Source organism: Schistocerca piceifrons, chromosome 6 (assembly GCF_021461385.2).
Source record: "Schistocerca piceifrons isolate TAMUIC-IGC-003096 chromosome 6, iqSchPice1.1, whole genome shotgun sequence".
NCBI classification, from domain to species: Eukaryota; Metazoa; Arthropoda; class Insecta; order Orthoptera; family Acrididae; genus Schistocerca; species Schistocerca piceifrons.
The window spans coordinates 36133092-36148601 of record NC_060143.1 but is presented as its reverse complement, the minus strand read 5'-3'; the positions used below and the strand labels follow the sequence as shown (position 1 = coordinate 36148601).

The window sequence follows — 15510 nt, the reverse complement described above, 5'->3', positions numbered from 1 at the left end:
TTAATGTGTCCTCCACTATCTACATCTACCTGACTACTCTACAGTTCACATTAAAGTGCCTGGCAGCGGGTTCATTGAACCATTTTCACACTATTTCTCTGCCGTTCCACTCTCTAACAGTGCGTAGGATAAATGAGTACTTAAATCTTTCTGTGAAACTTCTGCCTTGTCTTCTTTTATTAAAAATATCATTTATTCCTATGTAAATAGGTGTCAGCAAAATATTTTCGCATTTGGAGGAGAATATCGGTGATTGAAATATCTTGAATAGATTTCTCTGCAAAGAAAAATGCCTTTATTTTAATGATTGCCACTCCAACTCAGGTATCATATCTATGACATGTTCTCCTCCATTTTGTGATATTACAAAAAGAGCTGCCTTTCTTTGGCCTTTTTTTATATTATCTGTCAATCCAATCTGGTATGAATTCCATACAGCAAAGCAGTACTCTGGCAGAGGACAGACAAGCATAGTGTAGGCAGTCTCTTTAATAGACTTGTTGCGTCTTCTAAGTATTATGCTAATAAAACACAGTTGTTGGTTTGCCTTCCCCTAAACATTATCTATGTGACTGTTCTAATTTAAGTTGTTCATAATTGTAGTTCCTAGGTACTTAGTTGAATTGACAGCCTTTAGAATTGTGTGACTGATCGTGTAACCAAAATTTAATGGATTCCTTCTAGCACTCATGTGATCTCACACTTTTCACTATTTAGGGTCAATTGCCACTTTTTGCAACATACGGATATCTTGCCTAAATCATTTTGCAATGTTTTTGGTCTTCTGGTGCCTGTTGTTGGAGTGTGCTATGCCTTTCTTAGTAAATCTAATAGAACTGCTTTCAGTGGTAGATTTTTTTTGTCTGTGTGTTTTCTGCTGCTGTTAGGAATAATTTACTGAATGTAGGGCCTAATGACCAATGATATGAATGTAATGTCATCTGTTTCACAGCTGTTGCTGCCAGGGAGTTGAATATCATTTGCCTTTCAAAGTTTTTTTTCCCATGCATAAGAATGCTCCCAATTGCCTTTAGTATGTTTTTGTATTTTTTAGGCATAGTGCAAGATTTTTGCTTTTCTGATAATACAGTGATGAATTTAGCTGTGTTGCTTGCAGTGCGGCTTAAATTATATAGAGATGTACACGAACCATTGTGGGCTGGTACACTGTATTATAACATTGGTACTGGCACTGAGTGTTCAAAACACCGCAATGTTTAACAGCCTAAATAATGTTAACCTACAAAAGATGTATGTTGTAATATTATTGTATTGAACTCAAACTCTTCCACAGATTTATGCACTTTATATGTATTAGTAAGATTAATTTAAACATTAACATAGCAAGCAGTAATAAAATAAAATGTAATACTTACTTCTTTCCATTTCCTATAGATATATCTCTATCACTTCTGACATGTTTCAACACTTTGTGCATTATTTTATGTTTCATTCTGAATCATAAGCATGTTCTTTATTGAATCAATCATTATATATTGTAACCACATGAAATATATGAGTTAGACAAATTTTTTATGCACTTCACACAAAACTTTTTGTTTTCATGTCTTTACTTCTTTGGCATGTTGCAAATTTTCCCTTCTTGTTTGCTTCATCATCCACATTTCTGTTTGTAAGCTCTTGTCTTTTAGCTGAAGGCCCTTGTTCTCATAGGAACAGTCTTGTGATCATATTATTGGTCTCCTTATTTCTGGTAAACATTATTTGAGCATTTATTCCTGAGATATTCAGGATAAGGGAAAATATTGCATGAAGCCAGTGTAAAAAAAAATGGTTCAAATGGCTCTGAGAACTATGGGACTTAACTTCTGAGGTCATCAGTCCCCTAGAACTTAGAACTACTTAAACCTAACTGACCTAAGGACATCACACACATCCATGCCCGAGGCAGGATTCGAACCTGCGATCATAGCGGTCGCGCGGTTCCAGACTGTAGCGCCTAGAACCGCTCGGCCACTCCGAAAGCCAGTGTCTTTTGTCTTCTTGATGTGGAGTAGGTGGCACACATTTCATTCCATGTATCGACTCTTGTTTTTGTGGAGATGTGCATTGTGATAATCTCAACCTTCTTTTTTTCTTCCTGTGCTCTTATCTATTTTACTATTGAAGTGCATAGATGAAAAAAGTATCACATTCTTGTCCTCCCCCCCCCCTTCCCCCCACACACGAGATGGTTGTCATATCCTTTTGAAATCTAAACCAGCAACTGTTTACGTCAAGTTGCTTCACATTCACAAATTCTGTTGGAAATTCAGTTTTATTTTTATGAACAGTTCGAAGCAAAGGAAGTTTCTTCTTCAGCAGCTCTTTAGACAAACTTCAACTAGGAAACCAATTGTCCATCACTGTGTTACAGCCAGTACCCGAAGTTGTCTTGCTCAAGTGAATTGCCACATCTCACAGTGAGTTTTGAAATTTTGTGCGGCCCATCTTTCTGTTTTCTGATGTGTATCTCAATGGCAAAGGTGTACCAAATCCTGGCATCACAGACTGTCAGAATTTTCAGATCATATTTCAAAGGCTTGCATGGTATATACCAGTGGACTACACTTGCCTCTGAAAGTGACTAACTTTTCATCAACTGTAGTATATTCAGATACTGTGTAGTTATTGTTACAGTTTGCTTGGAACAATTCAGACATTTGCTTAATAGGTGAAAGTTTGGGTTTTTCTCTCTCTCTTGCATGATTTGAATGTCGCCAGACTATGAGCTGCTGAATGGGAACAGGAACAGGTACAAACTCATCAGAGTGTGAATTATCTCAATTCAAAACCATTTTTGTCCCACAGGTCCTTTAAGTTCTAATGTCCAGAGCAGGAAAAACAGACCAAAATAAGTAACCCAACAAAAGCCTTAATTTCAACCACATCTGTTATCCATCTATTTGTTTGAACATTCCTTGATCAAAAAACAAAAGGAAGCACTCTAAGATCAGTTTCACAATTCTGGCTGCACCTCTAACTCTTTGTGGATGGTTAATAGAATTTTGAGGTCACATCCTTACATTTTTGGATGTAGGGTGTTTCATACATTTCGTTAATTTGTCTTTTTCTAAGTAGAAATTCTTATTTTGAAATTTTATTTCATTATCACCATCCATGTCTGTACCAGTTTTGTGTTCCTTTTCTTTGCACTCATCAGATGATTCTGAATCCAATTCATCAAATCTTTCTTCCACCTCAATTTCTTCAAATATTCATGTTTTGTTTTCGTCATACTTACACATACTATAGATTGAACTGTTATTATACAGTGACAGAAAGAGTAAACTGACTCCTGGACTTTTATTTCACTTGGAAAGCAGTTAGAATAGTGGCACTACACAATAATGGGTTCACTTGAAGTGTGAAGTGTGACAATGAAATGGCTGTAAAATCAAAAAACTGACACTTGGTGTTATTTTGTTTTTTGTTACATTAAGAGTGGATCAGAGTGTTCTGAGCAACCCAGAGTATGTTTTTAGGAATTGAACAGTGATAATTGAAATTTGTGTATTCTAATTTATTCTTTACGTAACTGTTAAACAGAAAGCTAATGAAAATTTAAATCTATAATACATGCAATTTTTAATGTGAGTTGTCCAAAGCACCCCAGACCAGCATTAAAGGGTTAACTAAATTTCTCTCTTCCTGGCACAAGATGCTTTTATCCCAGATGTTAGCTACATCTTCTCTTCACCACCTCCCTAATTACCCCCCAGCCCAATGTAAAGGAAAACTGAATTTTACTGTGTTCTAAGAATATATCCAGGAAAGAATTAAATATCTCATTTACTATGAGGCGTTGATAAATCTTCCTGTTGTTTGTTCAGTAAATCCTCTGTGTTTAGTGTTAAAAGGTCAGCATTTATGATACTTTGAAACTGTACTTTTCCCATCTTTGCTAAACCTTATTGATGAGTATACTCTGTTGCTGCTGTTTGACTATCATGATCTGACAAACAACCAATTATGGGACTAACATCTATTTTATGAAAGCTGGATTTAGAAACGAATTAGTAATCACTGTTGCATCATGTTCTTTTATTTTTTGGGACTGCTACTGCATTGAACAGACCAAATTTGACTAGTGATGAAGCTAGTACTATTAAAAATTAATTTAGTATTGAAATCATCACATATTAAGATATCTCAGTCATTTCTGATAAGGTTAATTAGCGCTGTCTCCACACTAATCTGTCCTGCGCATCTCTCTTCATATCTGCAACCTACATTCATGTGGACCTGCTTACTGTTGTCAAGTACTGCTTATTATGGTCGAGTTCTCTCTCTCTCTCTCTCTCTCTCTCTCTCTCTCTCTCTCTCTCTCTCTCTCTTGCACGCATGCTCTCTTTTCCTTCCATTGAGAATGGCACCACAGTACTGTCATGTGAGAGGTAACGTATGTTTATTTATGTATTTACTTATTTAGCATCCAATAGATCACACATGTGATATAGGATTTGTCATTTGATTACACGTAACACATAACAACACATACACATAATAAATTGACAAACATATACAAACAGCAAACGAATTACATATTCATAGTACATAAGTAGTGTACAAGAACTTATTACCCAAAAAACAAAAGTACGTGCTCATGATAAACAATTTTAGATCATGAACTATGCCTTGTATACAAAACGTATTACGGATATACACAAAACGTATTACGGATATTTAACAGATTTCTCCTAAGTATCATAATTACAAAGTTGAAAAAATCATTAAATTAGTTTGAATTTTTAAAAAATAAGTACAGGTTTCAATCCACAGTCTGAGACAGGTATTCATTTACACTGTAGTAGCATTTTTCCATCAAGCATTTTTTTACTTCATGCTTGAAATTATTTTTTCCTTTCAGTTCTTTAATTTGAGATGGAAGTGCATTTAAAAGCTTTATTCCTAAGTGGCTAACATGTTTCTGACTTCTAGTTTTTGCTACATAGGGAATGTGGAAGTCTTTACAATGCCTTGTATTGTGATCATGGTAGCTTGAGTTGGCTTGGAGATCGCAGTTATTTTTACTTATCATTTCCAGGCATTTAAAAATATATATTGATGGTATTGTAAGTATCTTCAGTTGTCTGAATAAGGGTCTACAGTGAGTTTGTGGTGGGCTGTGTGTCATGATACGAATAGCTCTTTTTTGCATAATAAAAATGTCATTTAGTCTTGACCTGGTTTTTCCCCAAAAACTTATGCCATAGCTTGCAACTGATCGGAAATAACTAAAATACACCGCTCTAATACATTCTTTGCTGCATACCTTGGGTATTATTCTTAAGGCAAAACATGCTGAGCTAAGTTTCTGAGTAAGATACACACTGTGTTCATTCCAGTTTAAATCTTGGTCTATTCGCATTCCCAGAAACTTTGTGGTGCACACTTTTTCTATTTGTTTGCTATCCAGCATAAGGCATATATTTTCTCCTTGACACTTGCTTCCATACTGTATAAAATTTGTTTTCTTTGTATTTAATGTCAGCTTATTTGAAGAAAACCATGACTGTATGTATGAGAGCATTTTCTCTGCTGTAGTACACAATGATCCTTTTATATCACTAATTATGATACTCGTGTCATCTGCTAATAGTAGAATTTTGGCTGAGCTGTCTGGAGCTAGAAATAACAATGGGCCCAGAATGCTGCCCTGTGGAACACCTATTTCAATTTGTTTTGGTTCAGATATGAGTTTAAAATTGTGAAGATTGTTGGATGACCTCAGCTCAACAACTTGTGACCTGTTTTGCAGATAAGATTCAAACCATTTTTTAACAGTACCCCTGATACCTATTGCTTCAAGTTTCTCTAGTAATATTACATGGTTCACAGTATCAAAGGCTTTGGATAAATCTAGATTAATTCCAACAACCAACAACGTAAGAGGATGCAGGATGCCTGTGCTGTACCACTGTGCTGTTAGAATTCCTTCAGTCACTATCAGCTGGCCCCTGCAGTCATATCCAATAGCTCCCTATGCCATGATGCCAGGAGTAATACCACTGTGCCTATCCAAAATATTGGAAGAATGGAACCTCTCCCTATGTCACCACCATAGTGCAGAACTGCGATTCATCACTGAACACAATGCAGCACCGTTCATCAGCAGTCCATGCTTCCCAGTCATGGCTTCACTCCAAACACAGCTGTTTGTATTATGTTAATGGTAGCCTGCATGGGATGGTAATTCCGCAGTCCACCTGCTTTCAGTCTCTGAGCAATGCTGTGGAATAACACAGAATGTTACAGGGTGTCCATCACTTTTCCTGAGATGGCAGGTGCATATGTGATGGTATGTCCTTGGTGCACATTATAAAGACCTCCCATGAGGTTGTCAGAAGTGATCAACTGGAACCTTGATGATGAGTATGTCTTGCCTCCCATACCCATGCAGTTCCACAATGAACCATTGTGACATTCAGATGCCCTAAAAATCTGTATGTTGCACGATTCAGCTAGCCAGCCAAATAGAGATCCACAAAGAGGCACCTTCCAAACCTCGTCGCTGCTAATAATGCAGGCCTACCTGGTTCATGGCTTCTGCATGTCCTTCACAGTTATCAATCAACACTTGTCTCTATTCAAGTCCCTTATATACCCTATCAAGCCTGATGACTTCACTATATACAAACAACAGTTGTCAGGAAGTGTATTACACTTATGGTAATGCGATAATAACTTGTATCGCTCTAGGTGCATCTGTTAATTTCTTCAATTTTCAAAATGTGTTCTGTTGTGCATAAGATGTATGTAGTGATAACTTTTTAGTTTCTCAAGTTCTCGTAATGATGTAACAAGTTCATCTTTCTTATTCGATTTTGCATGTTTTAATGAAGATGTCCAAATGTGAGATGATTTTCTCCTTTCTGATGTCCAAGATGCAGTTTTCTGTTTATCCATTAGTTGTTCTTGTTGTGCTAGGAGGAATTTTGCCATGTTTGAATTCGTGTCCCCAACCCAATTGTGTTATCCAACCAGGGAAAGGGGACCTACAGTTTAACATGGAACTGAACCATTTGTTGTTTCTAGCAACTCTTCCCATCACTGAGAGGTGGAGGCTAGGTTAAAATGAAGACTGAAAAATCCATTATCTAACCAAGTTTCAATCCCACAACCTCTTGGTTCCCCTTTCCAGACATGCCTTTTACTGCTAGATCATCTGGACCGAAGTGTATATAGACACCTCATCTATAGGTTTTGATGAGTGAGTTTCCAAGTATTAAAATATGTGACAAATGTGGCTGTATATTCTGATTAAACTGAGTTAGAAGTTTAAATTATTTACATCACCAAGAGACCATAGACCTTGGTATTTGGCATAAATTTCAACTTGATACCTCTGCTACTCTTTTCTGAGAAATAGGGGTCTTAACATAGGAGGACAGATGGACAGACAGACAGACAGAACAGACATGATCATCATCATCATCATCATCATCAGTGTTCTGCCTAAAGGCAGGTTTTCACATAGTAGTTCTCCAGGCTGTCCGGTCTTCTGCCACCCTCTTCAGGTCTGCATAATTTCCTCTTCCCTTTATGTCATCTCTCACCTTTTATCTCCTTCTTCCTCTCAGTCTTCTCCCACAAACCAATCCTTCCAAAGCATCTACTAGCAAGCACTCCCTTCTCAATGAATGTCCCAACCAGTTTTTCCTTTCTCTTACAACCTTCAGCAGACATCTTCTCTCACCAACCCTTTCCAATACTCTTTCATTACTCATTCTTTCCATCCAGTTTAATCTCTCCATTCTCCTCCACATCCACATCTAAAATGCTTCTAACCTTTTTTCATCCTCTCATCTCAGTGTCCATGTTTCTGCCCCATATAGTGCCACACTCCAGACAAAACATTTGCCAAGCCTTTTCCTTAGTCCTTTATCTAATTTACCACATAAGAGTCTCCTCTTTCTGTTGAATGCCTCCTTCACTATGGCAATTCGAGTTTTCACCTCCTGGTGACATCTCAAGTCTTCAGTTATTGTGCTTGCAAGATATTTAAATTCACTTACTTGGCTAATGGTAGATTGTCCTATTTTAATATTGGACAGTCTGTGTCTTGTACTGATGGCCATACTCTTTGTTTTTGCTGTGTTTATTTGCATCCCATATTCCACACAAGCTTCATTCAGATCTTTGAGCATGTTATTCACTGTCCGCTCACTTTCTGCCACTAACACCATGTCATCAGCAAATCTTATACATTCTATTCTCTTTCCAGCAATACATATTCCTCTTTTCCCATCTAAACTTTTTGCAATAATCTCTTCAAGGTATACATTAAACAGTAGTGGGGAAAGGCTCCAATGCTGCTTCCTTCTGACATTTCATTTCCAATCCTTATCCTTACTTTCTGGTGTAAATATAGATTCTGTATCAGTCATCTCTCTTTCCAATCTACTCCTTTCCTCTTCAAGATATCCATCAGCTTGTTCCACTGAACTCTGTCAAAAGCCTTTTCTAAATCTATAAAAACAGCAAAGATTTCTCTACCCTTTTCCATATACCTTTCCCCTGTAGTTCTTAGCAGGCCAATAGCATCTCTTGTTCCTTTTCCTCTTCTAAATCCGAACTGCTCCTCTGCAGTCCCACTATCCAGCTTGCCATATAACCTTCTATTCAACACTCCAGCAAGACTTTAGCTGCATGAGAAATTAGACTGATGGTCCGGTGCTCTTCACATTTTTTAGTATTTCTCTTTTTCTCTATTGGTATCATAAGTGTTGCAGTGAAGTCCTCAGGCCATTCCCCTTTGTCATATATCTTGTTACAGAGGTAGACTATTCCTTTTCTTGCCTTGTTTCCCAAACTCTTCAACAGTTCTGCTGGCAAATCATCTATTCCACATGCCTTCCTATTCTTCATCTCCTTCAGTGCCTTTTCTACTTCTGCTTCCAAGATGGTAAATCCCTTTCCATCTTCAGGCACATATTGCTCCTCTTCAGCCTTAATTTCGCTTTGCATTTTATCCCCCTTATACAGACATTCAATATATTCTTGCCATCTGTTCAAAACCTCCTGTGGTTCTTCTGCTAGAGTACCATCCACTCTTTCTATTTTCATGTTATTCCTCTTTCTTTTACGTTCAAAAACTATCTCACTAGCCAGTCTATACATCATTTCATACTTTCCCTCTCTCTCCATTTTCTCTATTTTGCCGCATTTCTGTTTCATCCATTTTTCTCTTGCTTCTTCAGTTTCTCTTCTTAATTCATTATTCAGTTTCCTGTACCTCTTTTTGCCTGCTTCAGTTTCTACACTTTTCCACTTTCTGCGCTCTTCCATCTTTTTCAACATGTTTTCTGTTATCCATTCTTTCCTGGTGCTTTGGGATACTCTAATTCCTAGTACTTCTTTGGCAGAGTCCATGAGTCCTATCCTCATTTTTATCCACTTGTCATTAACACTTTCATCAACACTACCTCTTTGCCTTTTTCCATAAATCTGTTCTCCAAATCTGATGCCTTTCCTACGTCTTTGAGTCTTTCTATGTTTAGTCTTTCCTTTGCTTTACCTCTCCAGACTTTTTTCAACTTCACTTGTATTTCTCCAATCACTAGCTTGTGGTCTGAATTTATACCTGCTCCTGGATAAGCTTTAGCATTCTTCAAACAGTTCCTAAACCTTTTTTGTATCAGGGTGTAGTCCAGCTGATATCTTTCCCCATTCAAATTTGATATCCATGTGTAACATCTCCTTTTGTGGTGTTCACATAATGTGTTACCCACTGCTAATGAATTTTCTTTACAGAAACTAATTAGTCATTCACCTCTCTCATTTCTTATTCCTAATTCAAATTTTCCTACTGTATCTTCATCTCTTCCTTCGCCCACCACTGCATTCTAGTCCCCCATGATGATAATGCAGGCATTTCTATTTTCTTTCTCGATGAGTTCTTGTATTTTCTCATAATATTCTTCCACTTCCTCATCTCTGTGCTGGCTGGTTGGCATATATACCTGTATTAATACCAAATCTTTTGAACTACCCTTCAGTCGTATCATCATCAGTCTTCCATCAATACATTGTACCTTCATTACCTTATTTTTCAGCTTTTACCCATTATCAATATTCCTACTCCATTTTTACCACTCTTGATTTCCCCTGAGTAAAAGAGTTTATAATCTCCACTTTCTATCTCCCCATTCTCTCCCCATCTCATTTCACACAAACCAAGGGCATCTAATCTGTTCCTTTTCATCTCCTGTTTTGCATTCTCTAGCCTTCCTGCTTGCAGAAGTGTCCTCACATTCCATGTTCCAATCCGTATCTTTCCTCCCTTCACTGTCCCTTTCTTCCTTTCAAATATGTTTACTCTCAATGTGTTCCCCTTCCGGAGATCCGAATGAGGGGAAGTTTTAACTCCGGAATCTTTCACATAGAGATACATACCATGTACTGCTTGGGAATGTAATGTAGTAGTTTCCCGTTACTTTCCACATAGGCAGTAGGATCCCAGCCTAAAGTCAGCCGCTCACCATGAGTCAGACGCTGTCTGTAGCCGCCCCTCTGGGGTTCAGTTGCTAATTTTACTCTTTTTGTACCCAAAGAGAAAAAGGTGCCTCTTCTGCCAGCTCCGCCATACAGACAGACAGACAACAAATGAGAAAAAAGTGATATAGTTACAAATTAAAAGTTTTTGTATTTTTTTCTTTACTTTTTAAATTCTGATTTAAAAGTATTCCCCGCGATTAAAAAAATAAAAAGTAGATTTGTTATGTCAGATCCCAATTACATGTGAGAAAACCACATGGATTCATTGTGATATTTACTAGAAGTGAATTATGTTTGCTCTTTATTTCAGGTCTCATTTTATTAACTAAATAAATATCTAGAAAATGGATGAAGAAGAAGTATTTGAAGATACTGTATCTGTGACATCAGAACCATCAAAGCGTGACAAAGAGTATATAAGTCTTTCACGCTTTACTGTCTACCATAGTGCAGAAGACATTCCATTGGAAGAACAAGAAGAAGCTGATGGTGATAAGGCAGTCACTGCAGAGAATTGTAGACTAATGGACAAACCTGCACAGTTCAGCACCAGTGACGCAGAAGACAAGGTTAGATATCACATATCATGCTTTCACTAATCATTTGCATACACTCCCTCTATATATTGTTCTTTAATAATTTTACTATTTTATAATTTTTATTAGTACCATTGTTTTTCCTTTAAGCTGACTTGCCAGTATTATTAAAAATAGTAATATTGTCTAGATGTTTCTACATATGACATTCCCTTTTGTAAATCTCTCAGTGATGATCTGCGTATGATGTTGCAGAGCTCTGACTAGTTATACGCTGCATGTAGAACAGTTACATTTTGGATCATTTAGCAAGCCCTGTGTTCATTTTGTAGTCCAGCAGTTCTAATCTAGATTTCCAATAGAATCTGTATCATTTCAGGTGACTCCTAGGATGGTTCCTTAAATAAATCAATGGCTGATCCCCTTCCCGTGCATTGTCAGTTAAGACTGTAAATGCTTTTCTTTGATGATGTCCCTATCACTGAGACTTGAAACACTAACAAAAAAAGAAGCAAGAAATAATTTATGCAGGTTTGTGGCCTAGCTTTCTGAGGGTGTCTTGTGAATATTATCTGTCATCTTTTGTGAATTGTAGTCTTGGCATAGTACTGATATCATAGCTTATTTGCTGTGTTAGAAGATAGTTTGATGTGTGCAGAAATTGAAAGCAGTTAGTAATAGTAATAAATAACAATTGTTATGATTTTTATATCCTAATTCAAGATTTTAATGGGTTTTGTTATGTAGCATACATTTTATTTTGAATAATGATCCTTGACTTCCAAACCTACAGGAAAATCCACACTGGTAACATAAGGCATTTGAAACTTTTAAAGTCTGTTTCATTCACCATTGTATATTGTTCCACCAAGTTGTGCACTTTTTTCATTTTCTCATATTGATTAATTTTTCTACAACTCATAAGGTTATCTGATCTCTCCTATATATTGACACTGCATGGCATGTATGTTGTCTGAAAGTTTCTTCAATTTTTTCATATTTTTAATTTTGTATTGGGTTATGTAGACTTTGTCACTGAAGCACAGCTAGAATGGAGAGTGAACTTTAAAAGACAAGTAATGTGTAGAACATTACAGACCTGTGTTAACAAAGAAAAATCTTTTCAGACAAGCAAGTAACTAAACAAGAGAGCTATAAACAAATAATGTCAATAGGGAAAAGATGACTGTAAATTCATTGCTGTAAAAACTGCACTCTTCCATCTATAATAGCCAAAATTGAGTACAATACTAATACTAAAGCACAGCAGTGTGCATAGACTTACCTTATACAATACACATGATATCCTGAAACGTGTGGATTAAGGGAAACAGATACATGCAGTATTTCTTCAGTGCCAAAAAATTGGTAGGATACTCAGAAAATACATTCAGTCTTCAAAGGAGATTGCTTACATATTCTCATGCAACCCTTCCTAAAATATTGCTGAAATGTGTGGGATCCACACCAAATAAGACTAACAGGAGCTCTGGCAGCGTGAGTGGTCGCATGTTGTTCGATACATGCTGAAAACTGTAACAGACAAGAGCTCAAAGATGGACATTAACTATCCCACAGCACTGTAACCCTATTGCAGTCAACAACATTTATTGAACACAAACTTTGGAACAACAAATTAAAATTATCTGTTAGTCATGAAACCTGGCAGAAATTCCATATGAACCAGTTCTTGCCCAAGTCTGAATAAAGTTCAAGCACTGTTTAGCCACTAGGGGCACTATTGTTCAGTATGATGTAAAACGAAGTTCCTTTTAGCCTGCCAGTGTTGGGAACCACCTATTCATGAGTCAAAAGTGCTATTCACACAGATATAAATTGGCACTGGTAAATTGTCACAGTGGTCACAGCTCACTGCTAGAGGTGAGCAGGATAACAGAAAACAGCAAGGGACCACTGCCAGACAGCCTTATATTTGCCCACTATGGAAATTTACGTTAATTTTGACACTTGCCGCTCCACAGGCACCCTCACTGGATATTGAGGGTGTCCATGAAGGAGCTCTGCAGGGCTTCAATCAGTTACAGAAGTGGATGTGTAAGTAGTTATAAAGAAGTGTAACATTGAGTACAACCTACAGATGTTAAGGTTTTTAAAATTTGCCCTTTGAAATTGTATGCAAATGATTCTGCTAGCCTGTTGGAAGCTAGGTGGAAAGGGGGTATGATAAGAGGTTTAATTCCACTGTGGGTACAAAACCTTTCAAAATTGGGGACCAGCGTCAGTCACCAGAGTGCATGATGCACCCTATATGGCGAAGAATTGGTCCAAGACTCCTACCATTTCTGATGCTGTTGTTTTCTGAAGGCAGACAACGGGAAGTGGGAGAAGGTGTCCTCAGTGGTTAACCACCCCAAGAAAAGGTTTGCCAAGCAAGTATGAATATGGTCCCACAGCTGTGTCTGTACTGGTCATGGGAAAACAAAGGGGATGGGGTAGGCTGGTGTCTCTAGCAAGTTATTAACCATGGCTTGCACCACTGTGTTGGCTTGTTGATTCAGAATGGCTGTCATTTCTCATTTTTACACAGTGTGGAAAGTGGTATATTATCATTAACACACAAAAAATTCCTGACAGTGGCTGTTCAGAAGGACCAAAGAGCTCCAAACTGATCATCTCAAATGGTTTATTGGCCTCTGGTAATCTCTGCAGTAATGACTCAGTTTTACTACTTCACTTTGCAATGGAGCTTGAACAACAGTAGAGGTCATAACTGTGTTTGCTTACATAATATATCTTCAGGCACAATGAATTGCAGTTGCTTTGCAAATAGCTTGCAGTCTTGGTCATTTGCTTGTGCCTTCTACCATTCTACAGCAGTGGAACCTATTCACTGTATTTCACAAACTAAGCCCATCAGCATTTCCATGTCTCTTGCCAGGTCAGTGAAATACTTCAAAATCAATTTTTTATGTTAAGCTGCTCAATGGATCTTTTAAATCTAACTGCCATTTCAAAGCTCCATTATCAATTATGACCTTTAAGTTTCCTCCCATATAAATAAAATCAAAATTATGTTATGCAACTGCGTCTCCATCTCTTTCTCTGTTGCAGAATAGTTCTTTTCTGCTGTTTAGCTGGTGAGATGCACATTTGATGGAATGTTCTGCCCAACCCACTTAATACAAAGCCAAGTGCATAATTGCTCATGTCACCTGACAACTCAGATTCCCTTTCATAGAGTGGAGAAACCAATAACAGTTCAGTTGTTAACAATTCTTTCAACAGACTGAACACATCTTCACATTCCACTAACCAGTGAAACTTCATTCTTTTCTTCAATAAATGAGTGAGCAGCTGTGCAGTTTCCACAAAATTAATACAAACTGCAGATTATAACTGGCTAGACCTAAGAAAGTCTGCAACTCCTTTTCTGTATGCAGTGTCAGAAATATCCTGTTTGTTTTTTATTATCCTGGACCCCAGTGCATTTTAGCACCTCTTACAGAAAGTTTTGTGGGGGGTTGAAACTTCGGCAATGTATGGTATAGTTAGATGACATAATTGTCTTCGCAAAAAATATGACTAATTGCAAGCCCAAAACACCATACTTCCTATAGCAAGAAGTGATATTTTTCTGTACTGAATGTTAGGTGTACCATGCACAACCAACTAAACACTCCCTTAGCTGTAGTACCCATCCAAGTTTTTTTGCAAAGACAATTATGTCATCTAACTACACCATACATTGCTGAGGTTTCAATCCCCACAAAACTTTGTGTAAGAGGTGCTAAAATGGACTGGTGTTTGTGTGTTTGTTTGTCTCCCCCCCCCCCCCCCCCCCCCCCCCCCCCCCCCACCCCCACCCTGTCCAAGTGGCATATACAGATACTCTTAAGTCATGACAGGACCATAAATGCTGTCTTCAAGTGAGCTTCTGGTGCAACTTCTAACTAATTGTTAGAACTCCATAGTCCCTTGTTTGAAAAAAAGTTTGCATTGACACAGATAGTTAATTCCCAGTTGGGATTCTACACTGTGTCACTGGAGTTGCAGACAGAGATCAACAAAGATTAAACAGATCCTCATACTCTAGCAATATCTGCTCATTGCTATCCTCTCTGGTCCTTCCAAGTGCTCTACCTTCTCCAGTAACGCAGCTAAACTGGCAGCTTGCTTAAGCTGAGGATCCATAGTTGCTTTCTCTAAACCATCTCCTGAAATATCTGCAAATTGGTGACTGTTAACCCCTTGGCTATATATGTATCCATGGTGCCAAAATTATCTGTCAAGTTGGACACTACCTTCTCACTAATTCCAAGAGCTGTACTACACTCCTACATACGAGACACCATGCTTTATCTTACTCATCATTTTCCTTTAGAGGCTCTTGTACACACAATGTATTTAGCAGCAAATTAGTTTCTACTCTATCCCCCCCCCCCCCAGTATTTTATCTCACAAGTCAATGGTAAGTGACTGTGCATGCAGGCATGCAGTATAGGTGACTTAGCCC

The 15510-nt window shown here is 37.7% G+C and overlaps 1 protein-coding gene across 2 annotated transcripts in view; it reads left to right on the top strand.

Moving 5' to 3' along the window:
* The window catches only part of LOC124802977 (anoctamin-1-like), a 265666-nt gene that overhangs the window by 61039 nt on the left and 189117 nt on the right, over nucleotides 1-15510 (top strand). Inside the window, exons 1-2 of one of the 2 annotated variants that reach the window (XM_047264076.1) lie at nucleotides 10930-11069; nucleotides 11416-11567. In XM_047264076.1, coding sequence (XP_047120032.1) covers nucleotides 11562-11567 — 6 coding nt within the window. In that variant the 5' untranslated portion in view covers nucleotides 10930-11069; nucleotides 11416-11561. Of the gene's footprint in view, nucleotides 1-10810; nucleotides 11070-11415; nucleotides 11568-15510 lie in introns of those variants that run through there. The other variant, XM_047264075.1, reaches the window with a different exon arrangement.